This window comes from Ptychodera flava, chromosome 2 (genome assembly GCF_041260155.1).
Source record: "Ptychodera flava strain L36383 chromosome 2, AS_Pfla_20210202, whole genome shotgun sequence".
Taxonomy (NCBI): domain Eukaryota; kingdom Metazoa; phylum Hemichordata; class Enteropneusta; family Ptychoderidae; genus Ptychodera; species Ptychodera flava.
Window position 1 is genome coordinate 47,768,471 of NC_091929.1, and position 13,581 is coordinate 47,782,051.

The 13,581-nt window shown below is 35.4% G+C and overlaps 1 protein-coding gene across 1 annotated transcript in view; it reads right to left on the minus strand.

Moving 5' to 3' along the window:
- Positions 1-4,379: 4,379 nt before the first annotated feature.
- Positions 4,380-13,581, minus strand: part of LOC139122611 (cGMP-inhibited 3',5'-cyclic phosphodiesterase 3A-like) — a 126,699-nt gene continuing 117,497 nt past the window's right edge. The window contains exons 5-13 of the mRNA XM_070688176.1: positions 13,319-13,486; positions 12,451-12,562; positions 10,807-10,944; positions 9,926-10,128; positions 9,299-9,502; positions 8,417-8,578; positions 7,788-7,965; positions 6,764-6,856; positions 4,380-4,915 (exon numbers count right to left, since the gene is read on the minus strand). Coding sequence (XP_070544277.1) covers positions 4,560-4,915; positions 6,764-6,856; positions 7,788-7,965; positions 8,417-8,578; positions 9,299-9,502; positions 9,926-10,128; positions 10,807-10,944; positions 12,451-12,562; positions 13,319-13,486 — 1,614 coding nt within the window. The 3' untranslated portion in view covers positions 4,380-4,559. The remainder of the gene's footprint in view (positions 4,916-6,763; positions 6,857-7,787; positions 7,966-8,416; positions 8,579-9,298; positions 9,503-9,925; positions 10,129-10,806; positions 10,945-12,450; positions 12,563-13,318; positions 13,487-13,581) is intronic.

A 13,581-nucleotide genomic window follows, 5' to 3' on the forward strand; every position in this document is an offset into this window, starting at 1 on the left:
GATCACAACATAAAACTGGAAATAACAAAAAATTCCCTTCCATTGACTAATTAAAGCTCTCAGCAGCAAAGTATTATGAAGATTCATGGATTTCAGTGAATTTAAATACAACTGTGAACACTTTTTTTTTTGAAATGAACGAAAAAAAAAAAAAAGAAGCCCAAACAGCCTGACACCGACTGCAGCATCACATTCTAGATTAATGCGATTGTATACATCAAAGATGAGAATACTTCCCATATTTTGGTATTGAGGAGGAATTTCTTTGAAGGCAGTTCAACAGGCGTGTTGATGGAAGAAATTCAAGTACTCATCATTGGCTTGTGTCAACTTGGAATAAAAGATTGAAGGCTCCTCATTGATACAAACATCATTCTTCCACTGTTCTGACCTGCAAAAGTTTACACAGATCATCCTATGATGGGCTGTGAGTTAAGATTCAGTTGCTACGTTTACACTGCGCTGGGAGCTGAGATTTGATAACTATTGGTATTATCATTTACCCATAACCATATTGCTCTCATCTCGGTGTAAAATATCTGCCATAACATTTTACCGTTATGATCAAAATAGATACATTAAACATCAACATATTAATGGGGTGTTCCCCAAGTTGTAAGTTAACAAACAAAATGACCACCACTTGCCGCATACGATACAATGTTGCCAACATCAAAATTTAAAGAGCTTTGAGGAACACGGATATTTCGCGTAAATATATACAGTAACAGTATGTTGAATGGTGTTAGCATGGTGTTTGCATCAGTGGAAACTATGTGCTATTTACTGTTTTGTTTACATCCATATCACCATATTAAATCACCTGTTCATAGTGTTGTTTCAGCATCCATGTCATTTGTGCTGGACTAGGCGTTTGATTTTGTCTCGTGTCTAACACAGCAAATGACAATCATGCTAATATGACACAAGAATAGGTGATATTTGGTAATACTCTCTTAATATATTTTTAAGTATTCTTGAATATCTAGGAAGAAATGTCCTAACTCTGCAATCTGGATATTGCAGTTCCTAATAGCAGGTAAAAGAAGCAGGTCTTGAAGGAAGCTGTTTGAATTTGGCATTTAACAAGCATGCAGTCATTTGAACAATGGGTGAAAATCAAATGGATGTCACCTGGCTGTCTCTGATTGGCTAACAATTATATGTCACCTGGCTGTCTCTGATTGGCTAACAATTATTGGAAGACTGGTTTTTTCTGATTGGATTAATCATATAGTTCTTATTTGGTCCATAATCAGTAACAACCAATAAGAATATAGCTATTGCAATTCATGGTAGTTCATAAAACAAAGTGTCTGATTGGTTGTTGACAGATGGTGGTTGAAAGATCAAGTCTCTGATTGGCTGTTGACAGATCAACTCTTTTGAACACAGTCAGAGATTAACAATCAGATACTTCATGGAAAACAGGAATAAGGTTGAAAGAAACATTACACTCTTCTTTGCAGGCATAACAAGATCAAGGTAGAACGCACCTCGGGGACAGATATTCGGACTCTAAAACTTTTACAAATCTCTTCTGATATACCACATGTGGGGATTCATTTTAAAGCTCTTGGTGAAAGAAAACTTTTCACCGGCTTTGCTTTTCGAAATTCGAAAATATTTATTTTTCTCCATAGAGTTAACACAGGGATGGCGGCCATTTTGAATTTCAAATATCGGTAAATCTTGGGTAATTTCTTTCTCCAGTACCAAAATTTGCATGGTGACCCCCTATTTTTATTCTGATTTTGAAAGAGAATGATCGAAAGATTCCTTGAGGAAAGTTAGAGCAAAAGTTTGTCTTTCACTTTCGAGATGCATGCTACCTTAAGATGATCCACAAAACTCATCATTTAAAAAGCATGCTCTATTAATTCATACCTATTATATTTTCATCCTGAAGACAGGCCTTTCATTTCAAAACTGGCCAATGTTTGTCTAGCCATGTCTAACATATTCTAGTTCCTGATTTACAAAAATAGTCATGCCTTTAAATAAGTTGATCATAAATTACTTAGTATGCAAGACATTTTTAAGTCTTTGTTTAGCCACCTTCCCCTCCAAATGTTTTCAAAACTTCATTAATTTTAAATTTATTATCATCACCCAAAAATATGACTGATCCACTTTTATTCATACATTGTGTTGATATCATACATAAAATTGTAAACAACATCTTTTTTATCATTTCATTCAAGCATTTCTCTCTTTTTAAGCAGTCTACAGAGTATATTTTTCACAGACTGATATACCGGTACTAAACTTGCTGCCATTTTATGCTTGAAAACCACAGAGATTCAACTGCATACAACAGTCAAACAACTACATTTTGAATGAATTTTTAAGATAAAGCCAATAAGGACTAAATGACCATGGATGTCTGCTGTAGACATGGTGACGTCTATGTCTATATGACATTGAGATACTAGGTCTTTGTATGCAAGACTCTGAGGGTGCTGTTATCTGTTCCATGTATGACACTGAGGGCCCTGGTATCATCTGTTCCACGTCTGAATTGAGGGTAACACTATTCCATATAAGACACTAAGGGTGCTAATATCTGCAAATATAGATTCAATAAGTACCTTTGAAGGTCACGTCTTTTGGAACTACCAACAAATGCATGAATGGCAACATAAATTGACTTATTAATATTACTGATTCAAGTGGTACAACCTGTGACTGTTGGCCAATGAAATTACACTTGGGAAATATTCTCAGCTTTGCATTTTTCGGCTGAAAAAAGAATAGCGCTTACAACTGCAGCATATAAATATGGATGTATGGTATATGAGTAATTTTGGCCGGAAATGATCACTGAAAAGCCATGTATTTTTAAGATGAATGATGATTTCCTTGTTAGATATCTGAAGTGTATATATCCGATGAATAACCTGTATACGTCTTTCATATTTCTGCAAATAATAGAAAATTCAACCGATATATTTTATCATTAGGCATCAAGATATGCAAACGATATTATATAAATATGAAAGGAGAACTGGAGAAGATATACAACTAAAATCTAAGATATCTACAAAATATATCCTTGTTTTCACACAGATAAGAATTCAGCAAAAAAAGTTTATCCTAGGGAATAAATATATAATTAGATATAAATAAGAAAACTTCATATCACACTTCTTAATGCATTAAAAAGTTCTAATTACAGTAAATTGCAAATAACTTCTCTGACAAGTTTGATTAAAAGTATTCCCTGATAAAACACAAGATAAATTAAATTGCTACAACAGATGTTGTTGGGTGGGGTAAACTTCATGAGGTCATCAGCTTCACCATTTTGTCTGTAGGGGAGACAGCTTGGGAAGGGAAGGGGACAGCGTGATCACAGTAAAGCAGAAATCAAATTTGCATAGCAGGTATAAAATAGGGAAGACACAATGAAATGCTGCCCTCAAGGCAAAACTTTGTGAGCAGGTCCCTCAAATTGCCCCTACACAATGAAATGCTGCCCTCAAGGCAAAACTTTGTGAGCAGGTCCCTCAAATTGCCCCTACACAAGTAATGCCAAAGAAATTTTGTGCCATTTGATTATGTATTATATCAATCGTTGCATCAAGTTTTGGTGTCAAATACAGAAATACCTTTGGTCAAACCAAATGCATTCATCTGTTTTCATATCAATTGATGATAAAAGTTACAACAGGATACATATATATGTAAATTAGACACCAACACTGTGACCTGATTGGCTGAAACAACAGTTATATATACAATGCTAGAACTAGGAAGCTTGCGATCTCTTAACAGCAGCATTTGTCATAAAGAAGTTGTACTACAAGATGTACTACTTTTTAAAAGGTTTTAATATCAGCTTGTAACAATTTATCTACATACATCATTTCAAGCTTCAACTCCCCTTAAATTATTACATAATGGAATAACCTTACTGGATCATACCATGTTTGAGAAGTACAAGGGGTGAGTTGGGTGGACAAGAGTTTTCGAAAAATGTACAATTTCAGTTGACGGGCTGAAAATATTTTTCTATAATTCTATATTCAACCAAACTTTGTACAAAACTAAAATGAACAATGAGATTATCCCAAAATGTACAGAGATAAGGGGGTGTAGTGTTTACTTGGATTCACAATGCTTTCTACCTTACAACTTTCATCTTGGTATTTTAACCGTGATTCCAATACACCTGCAATACTCATAGACAAGAAGACACAGCACTCCTTCACAGGTCATTCAGCCAATCACATCTCACAGATCATTAAAAGAGAATCACCTGCTCCCGCACATGTATGAAAGCTACAGTCTGATTGGCCACCTCTAGTGTGAGCTTCCACATGAACAATTTATGTAGCGACACATTAAAAATATACAATACTATTTATAAGGTAAAGTAACCGATCAGCTTTCTCTATTCAGAGTTCCTAATACTGGATAAAATTTGAATTTCAAGGAGATTCACCTTGCTCAGCCAATGAGAATGACTGTGTAAGATATAGAATCACACCAAATATGGTGTTTTTGCTTGCTACAAACCAACCAACCAACCAATCACAACATCTCTTAGAACATGATCATGCATCATCATGGCCATCTTTTGGAATACAGTCATCTGATTGGTCACTTTCTACCATGGTTGATACTGGTCCAAGACGGACTTTTTTCTTCTGCTTTTGTTTTGTTTCCGTGTTATTTGTTTTTTCCACCTTTTCAATCTGTTCCTTGCTTTCTTCCTGAATTGTTTCCATGTTGTCCGTCTCTTCTCCTTTTGCCTTCTCCTCCTGTTCCTGTTTTTCTTTCTCTGCTTTCTCTTTCGCGTCTTTCTCCAGGACTTTGATCCACATTTCATGGTTTTCCTTGATGTGCTTTGTGAGTATACTGACAATCTTCTTAGTTTTTGATTTTCTAGATTTCAGCGGCAATTTTGCTCCTGGAAAGAGAAAATTAATTCAAAAGTTAGAGGCATAAAAAAAAACTGCCTCTGTTAGAGGTATGGTTACAAAACAATTTAAGACTTGTGCATACTTCATAGGAAAGTCTTTAGAGACTAGAATATTCCTATTTCTAAGAAATGAAATGTTGAAAACGCAAAATGCACTTTCCATATAAAACCATTAACACCTAAAGTCATGGCAACAGAATTCACTCCTGAGTGACGACAGAATCTTCCAAAGTTAAGGAGTCCATAGGTATGACATCAAATTACGGGAAGGCTCCATTAACTTAGGAATACCCTACTTCCCTAGAGGATCAATTTCACAGACCTGCCTTTCCTACAATGGAACTACAATAGCACCAGCTGGATTAGATAAACATAACAATGGAACATTCACACCTTGGGGATTAAAAGTCTTCTATTTGTCACCCGAGTTGCTCAGGCAAGGACTCGGGTTTCAGGTACCATGCAAGTTAATGCAGTCGTCCCCTAATGATAGACTACCTAGAAATGCATGTAGTCTTTGATTATTTCTTGAATTTACTACACATTATAAAGTGAGTGCAACTTTAGCTTCATTGGCAGTGTTTTACTCAATGAAGGTACTAGGGGGGCTGTGATGTCATGCAGTGCTAGTGATGAATGAATTAGAGGGTGATGTGATGTCACGGTGAATGTACTAGGGGGTCTGTGATGTCATGCAGTGTTAGTGATGAATGTATTAGAGGGTGATGTGATGTCACAGTGAAGGTACTAGGGGGTCTGTGATGTCATGCAGTGCTAGTGATGAATGTATTAGAGGGTGATGTGATGTCACACTGATGGTACTAGGGGGTCTGTGATGTCATGCAGTGCTAGTGATGAATGAATTAGAGGGTGATGTGATGTCACAGTGAAGGTACTAGGGGGTCTGTGATGTCATGCAGTGCTAGTGATGAATGAATTAGAGGGTGATGTGATGTCACACTGATGGTACTAGGGGGTACTTTTATGTCTTAATGATGAGGGTACTAAGGGGCTTGTGATGTCATACAGTTGGCATTCCCTTCACGCAATGGAATATTCTCTCTGTGAAATTCAGTCACCAGTCCAGGATAGGTCTTTACTCTGATCAATGGAGGTCATGATAACCTGGTCAAGATTCTACACAGCTTAGGATCTCTGAATGAGAATATCTTTCAATGAAATTTATGAAAACAATTCCAAATGGATGTTGAAAATTTCACTGGAATACAACGTCAGATTAATTTCTCCAGTGCTTGAGTTTGGATCAGGCTGTCAAAATGATATTAAACTGGTCCAATAATCATTTCCATTCAAGGTAATACATTACCAGGTCCATGGGACATTTGTGATTTACAAATTTAAGTAGGACCATCCTGAACCACTGATAGTTAGTGGTGGTACCAGGTGTCCGGAATGGGTAAGCGTACCCTGCTAGCATGCTATATCTGTCAGGATTGGTTCCAAAATTGTCTATATATTGTATCACGTGATACAGTATATGAATCACTGTAATAAGTCAAAGCTGGGAATGCTGTCGCTAATCATTTGAGTGACTGAGATGTCGTAGAACTTTTTGAAAGTCCTCACTAGTCTTTTTGGTGTGTATCTCTGTCTCACTGCAGAAAATGTGAAGTCATATGGTTTGATTGTTCAAGTTACAGATATTGAAGTTTTCAAACAAGAAAATTAACACATGTACTTTTTGTTTAACATATGGTTCTTTCATTCGTGCTAGATGTATAAAAGTTCTGGAGTTGTGGAAGTTGTTCCTTGAAAATTACAACACTCAAAATCACTCATGTCGTAAGTTTGAATCAAATGGCTGATAAAACCAACCTTCACTACTATCCTCATCATCGTCTACTGTAGCGCCCTCAGTGTTGCTATCATCATTCCCTGAGATGTCAGCATCGATCTTGTGATCAGCACCTAGCAATGGTATCATGGCAACAAATATTGTTATAGCAATGGTAACATGGCAACTGACATTGTCATACAGTAATCAACACCTCACATGGTAACATGGCAACAGTCATTGTCATAGCAATGGTAACATGGCAACAGATGTTTCACAGTGACCATTTATGAAACTCTCTCTCAACTTCCTTTCTAGTCTTCCAATTTTATACACCAGAGTAAAAGTTCAAGTGATTTGAACTTGCCCTTTATTCTCCCTCATTTGAAATTTTCATTTCTGGTGACAATTATGATCTTGCATTAACTGTGAAAGCTATCACAGTTCCTGTATTATGTTCATAACACTGATGCTATGAATCATACCTTGAAAATGGAAGTGTGCATACAGGCCTAATGGCTTTTCCTGCGTCTGTTTGTTTGCCATCAATTTTGTAAATCAGTGTTATAGAAGCATTTCAATGTAAAGAGGAAATGCATTGTATCCATGCAATAAAATCTATTGGATTCATCATTTCAAAATGACACTTGTAATGATGACAAATTCTACATAGTGTATCAAAATTTCACCTTCTAAAACAATGACATTGTTGTACGAATGCACTCATTTATGGCGTTGATCGCAATTTCATGTAATATAGCAGTACACGTGCGACATCAGACATTGCTGCCTAAATTCTGACAAATTGTTGTTGGATGCACGGCTGTCATTGCAGCATGAAGTCAGAGCCATAAATTCATACCAATTAGTGTGACTTTTAGTAGCCATTATATAACACTAGCAGGTTTTATTTCGTCGTTTATACAAAAATGTTGACAAACATTTATTTTTTGCATATTAATGAGAAAAGAATGATGTCATTTGCGATCAGCGCTATTGAAAGAATTGATTCCCTGTAAATTGACAATTTTCCAGAAAAGTCATAAAATTAATGATTTTTTTCACCTTCTGTATCAGACTCTTCCTCAGCCCAATGCCCTGGTAGCAATCCAGCCTGTCCATACGCATTACACAACGGTGCCACCAAGTGGTTGATGAACGTCTCCTGTAGTTTGGCCAGCTGGGCATTCCTTCTGTCCATGTATGGGGAGATAGGGAGTCCACGACCTGCTTCTTCATCACCCTAAGGGGATGTGTAAGCAAAACACAAAATTTTTAACAATTGAAATAGCCAAGATATCTCAAAATGACCACTCTACCTTACAACATACTGCATCAATGAAATTACAGAAACAGTTCTTGTCAACTGAGATGCAAACACAGAGCTTGTACAGTATGACAACTGCATACAATTTAGTACAATATTGCATAGCTTCTTAAGCATAAATGTTTTACTGGACTGAAAGAAATTTGGAGTTGCTGAGCAAACTTCTTTTTCCAGTGATGTAAAAAATTTCAAAACAAAATATATTTTACTGAATGTGCAATTTTCTTTTTAAATTTAAAATACTGTGCAGTACATATTTATTTAAAAAGCATTAACAACTAAAAAAACGGGTGTTGTGTTATTAGAAAAGGTCCATTGATTTAATCAATGGTATGGAAGCTTTGCCCTTTAAAGTATTGATTCTGACCTGTTCATAAAACTCTTCTGCTATCCTGGTTGTCCAGCTGATGTGAAGGTCTTTGTACTTGGTTGGTCCTGAGATGTCGGCTAGCTTGATACACATCTGTGATACTAACAACCTGTCTGGCTCAGCCGTCCAATCAATGCCACTAGCGTCAGGGTCATTGACCTGCCAATGACCAATCAAATGAATAATCTCTGTCTGTTGATATCCGATTAAAATCTACAGCACAGCCTGTTCGTCATAACTCATAGACAATTTGTCAATGGCTTGTAAATGAAAATCAATTTTTTAAGTTTTTCGGTCTCTCACATCAAAATGAAAAACACTGAATTGAAAAATACTACAAGATGAACTTTTTTTAACCAGCAACAGCTGATATCAAAAATACATCAGATAAATTTGCCTACATGTAGAGTTACGGAAATAAAAAGGAATTAAAATTAAATTAACATTTTGCTAGTCTATGAACACTGATGAGGGTTCATGTATGAGTCTTAAGTTAATAAATTTCTATTGCTGACCAACAGCCAACGAAAAATCAGGAACTATTCCCCATCAACAGCCAATGAAAATCTACGATTCATGCAAGAAAGGTAACCCTTTAAGTACAACATTTACCAATTTTTATGAACTTTTCTGTAAGTTTTTTTGATATTTTGGACCAAATAGACATCACAATTTATTGGCTCCAGTTTTTCACTATAATTTGGGAAAAAGTTGAAAAATATTGACTGGAGTACATTTTATATGGATGACAAAAATCGACTTTGGCACTCAAAGGGTTAAAGTCTTGTGTCATTCCACACTTACTGAGGAGCAAGTTTTGTTGTGTGTGAAAGTATAGCAATAAGCATGTAAATAGAAATAGACGCCATTCTTACATACCTTGGCATTGAACTCAACCAAAAAGTCAAAGTGTCTCTTAAGATCGGTTGCTAAGATGAACTCAATGACTAGAAATCGGAATCTTTTAAATTCTGCTTCGTCAAGCTGACTTAGGAAATTGTAATCAGGATTAGATAATAGGAGACTCCACGCTGCAGCGGCGTGATGGTTCTCTAATACTGCACGGTCATTGTAAAGAATTGCCTATCATGGGAAATATAAATATGGTTTTAAGTTATTGTACATGTAACAGCGCCCTCATTCAGCATGTTTGTAGTGGAAAATGTCATTGTAGACAGCTAAACTTTCTTCTGGACTAGAATTCATTTGTCTTGTGTTTTCAAAACTAATACTTTCTATTTTAACATACCACTGGCAGATGAAAAACACACATTTGTTTTGCAGAACAAAAATAATGAAAATATTATCAAAAGTAAAAGGTATCGTCCCTTTGAGGAAAACAATTCATGTGCCACAAACAAAACAGTGGAACTGAGATGACGATATTTATCAAGTCTTCTAAGTCAACAACTAATTCATCTCTACATCTGACATATGACATCAATAATTAACAAAGATATTGATACAACCGGAAAATGTCATGAAAATATTTATCTGTGACATTACCTGAGGAGCTCTGGTTGCCACCAGAAAAGCATTAGTTCTCCCAGGGTGGTCATAGTCATGCATAGCCGCCGCTACATACAATGCCATCAGTTCCAACGCAGGAAGATTTCCGGCAAGCACTCCGTAGCTTTTGTCATCCGTTGCAAAACTGGCCCTTGGTGTCACCGTCGGTGTGTGACTGGGTGTCACTCCGCTGTCTGAATCTAAACACAGATATTTGCATTTTAGAGTAGCATTTCTTTTTGTAGCATTTTTTATATATCTTCTTTCGATGCACAAGTCCATATTTGACTCTGACATTGTCAATAGATCGTACCAAATTGAGCAAAAAATGCCTCAAGGCACAACATCATAGTCTCTTTATCTCATTACTGTTTCTGATTTTGAGCAGACATGCTCTGAAGGTGATGTTGTACAGGTTGTCACTAGGTTAGGGAGTCCATAAGACCACACTGTACTCACTTCAACTTCTTTGAAAAAAACATGAGATCTGGGTATAAATTTTAAGTCTAATATTGATTAACTATCATTTCAAACTTTGCTGGTGAACATCATAACATCACTTTTGATTTTGATTTCACATGAAAACTTTTTGCTTCTTTGCCGTGGAAATCATATGCAATCTGTCATAAAATTTCAGCTTTGATCCTCACCATAACCATGGCATACAGACTTGCAAAACATCTGATGTCCTTCTGACAGTTTGTGTCAGCCGCATTGCAAGTTTTCCAGATCTTAAAGGAAGGGAATCAATCCCTGCAATCAAGTTTGTTCTAGTCTGTCAGAGGATTATGAAGGCGTCATAGCCTTTTGTTTTCCATTGAAAATGTAAATTTCCTGGCAAGACAATCTGACGCCGAAACAGAGCTTTAATAAGTTACCTGTATCACTGGAAGAGCCACTTTTTGCTGACGGATTATCCACATCCTCTGGATTCTGCTGCCGGAATCCCGGAATTGGTTGTGTGGAGAGATAATACACAGCATGAAGCACATCTCCGGCATGTATTCTGTTGTGATCTGAAAAACCAACCAACAAACAAATAAACAAAGTAAAACAAAATGCATTGGAACAAATATTGTTGTGTAGATATTTTGAAAGGCTTCACTTAAGGTGGTTGGAAAGGCTAAGGCGTCAGTTATAAACTTCAACAAAACTATTAAAATATAAAAGAAGTCAACATTCTCTGTGGAATAAAAAAAAAACTAGACATTTGGGCACAAAGGCATGCAGAGTTATAACCTGTTGAAACTTCTGAAAAACTGACCAAATAAGAAGTTGGGGAGTCCTTAGTGTATTAACTATGGTAGAGGTCCCCTAGCTTTTAATAAAATGTTTAAAAAGGGAAAGTCATTATTTGCTGTTTTTCAGGAAAGTTTGACAAGGCTGTGCTTGCATTCAGAGTGAGTAACTGCTATTGTAAATGCATTTTTAGATTCTTTGAGTGTCAAAGAGGTGTCAAAAGTGAGATTTACCAAAAAGACTGCTCTGTGACTTCAAAAGAGGGGTGCAAATATGGCTTGTTTTCAACATTTTTGACAGAATAACAGTTTTCCTACATAATTATATATCAATTTAATCCAACCTTTGAAATGAGATATGGACATTGAATTTTTACAGCCTATTAACAAGGTTACAGATAAGATATGTATGGCACAATTTTCCTATATTTGAAGTACTTTTTGAAAAATCATATTTTGAAATTTGAAAGAATTTTTAATAATTTTTTGATATGTAAACCCATGTAAAATCATAAAAACAAATTTTATTTACAAATCCTGCCGTACAAATCTTACAATTAATAGTGTCAACATATTTATAACTAATTTGGTAATATTAATACTATCCAATTATTATTAAATTCAAATATGTAAAAAAATATGAAAATTAAATTTTAATATTTACTGGTGTCATATTTCAAAATCATGGCTGCAAATATACAATTTTTATATTCTTTGGAGAAAGTATTAACAAAGAGAGTTATCCTGAAAATTTGAACTAAATATCTTGATTCTAACACTTGAAACTTGACATTAACTCTGAAAAAAGAATTGGTGCAAAAATAGCCTTTCCAGCCACCTTAACTTGTATTGTTTGGGTTGAAAGTTTTGTAACTATCATAAAGACATCTGAGAAATATCAATTATAAAATTACACATTATATTTACATGAATTACATCGCTGGAGTAGTGTGATTTGAACTCAATAAAATTACTCTAACTGCGGTAACATATTACAAATGCTATCTGTCAGTTGAATTCATAGTGATTTGACCAAACAAAAAAATATTAAGCTGCTCTCCCCTACTCACTCCATTTCTTCTATGGAAGTCAAATACACACACTAACTGAACAACTGCTCAAAGTTTACCATCACTATCATAATCTTTGGATAATCAATCAAAATGTTTCAGCCATGGTAGTGAAAACTGACAGCATCAATCAATAATAATGCTTTAGAATTTCACAGAGTTTCCTATAAGATATATCCACAATTTCTTGTTTTGTATTTACAATTCTACTTACATGGTTTATTCCTATAGCCATCTTCTAACCTCTGAAAGTAATTCATGAACTCTTTGGTTGGAATACGAAAAGTCTCAAAGATACCTGCATCAGTAAATATTCTATATGCAATCTGAAATAAAACAATAGAATGAAAATTCCATAATGTCATTGTATGTGTAAAGTACCCTATATGAATGTGTGTACAAAGTGAATTGGATATGAAATTATGACAGTGAAGGGAAAAGTCAATAATCATCGTGACTGACTGATGGTAATTTCTTGTAAATGATTATAGGGAGTCATGTGACCTGGAGTAAGGAAGTCAATAATGCTATACTGACTTGGTTGCCAAGCAGAAATCATTTTAATGCACTAAGAGAAGTCCTCGAACAGAATATGACCAAATAAAAATATATTTGTGATTCTGGGATCAGTTTTATAATGATCTATCTTGAACTGTTTCACATTTCAAAAATTTACATAGAAATTTATAATTTGTTCATATACTAGCTTCACTAAGACTGGACTTGCTGAAGGTCAATATCTCATACAAACTTAAAACCTAACTACAAATATCAGCGCTTGAAGTACATAACAGTGAGCAGATTTTATTCTCAAGGCCATATCTTCATATACTTGAACTGCCTGATAATTCTACATCCATACTACGATAACAGTAAATTGATTTGTAGTTGACTTCAAGGTGATATACCGGTATATTCATCCACTTACCTACTGACAATTCTATGGCCATAATACAATAACAGCAGGTGGGCTTCCAGGCAATATTTTCACTTACTCACCTGACTGAATATCTAGGACTGTAAGATGATAACAGTGAGTTGAATTTGTTGTTGACTTCCAGGCAATATTTTTACATACTCACCTGACTGAGAATCCTGGGACCAGCTTTCAGTGCCAGATCAAAGATTGGAAAGTCCCAGTTATCCAGTCGATTCAAGAGTTCATTACTTTCCATGATGACTGGGTCAAACTGAACTTCTTTCTTGGTGATTGAACTTGCTTCTTCTCTTATTTCTTCATTTGTAATTTCCTGTCCCAAGATTTTAGCAAATTATCACAGTCACTACACAAAGGACAAACACTGAATATTTGTATGCTCAATATACTCACAGGCCCCCAGGTATT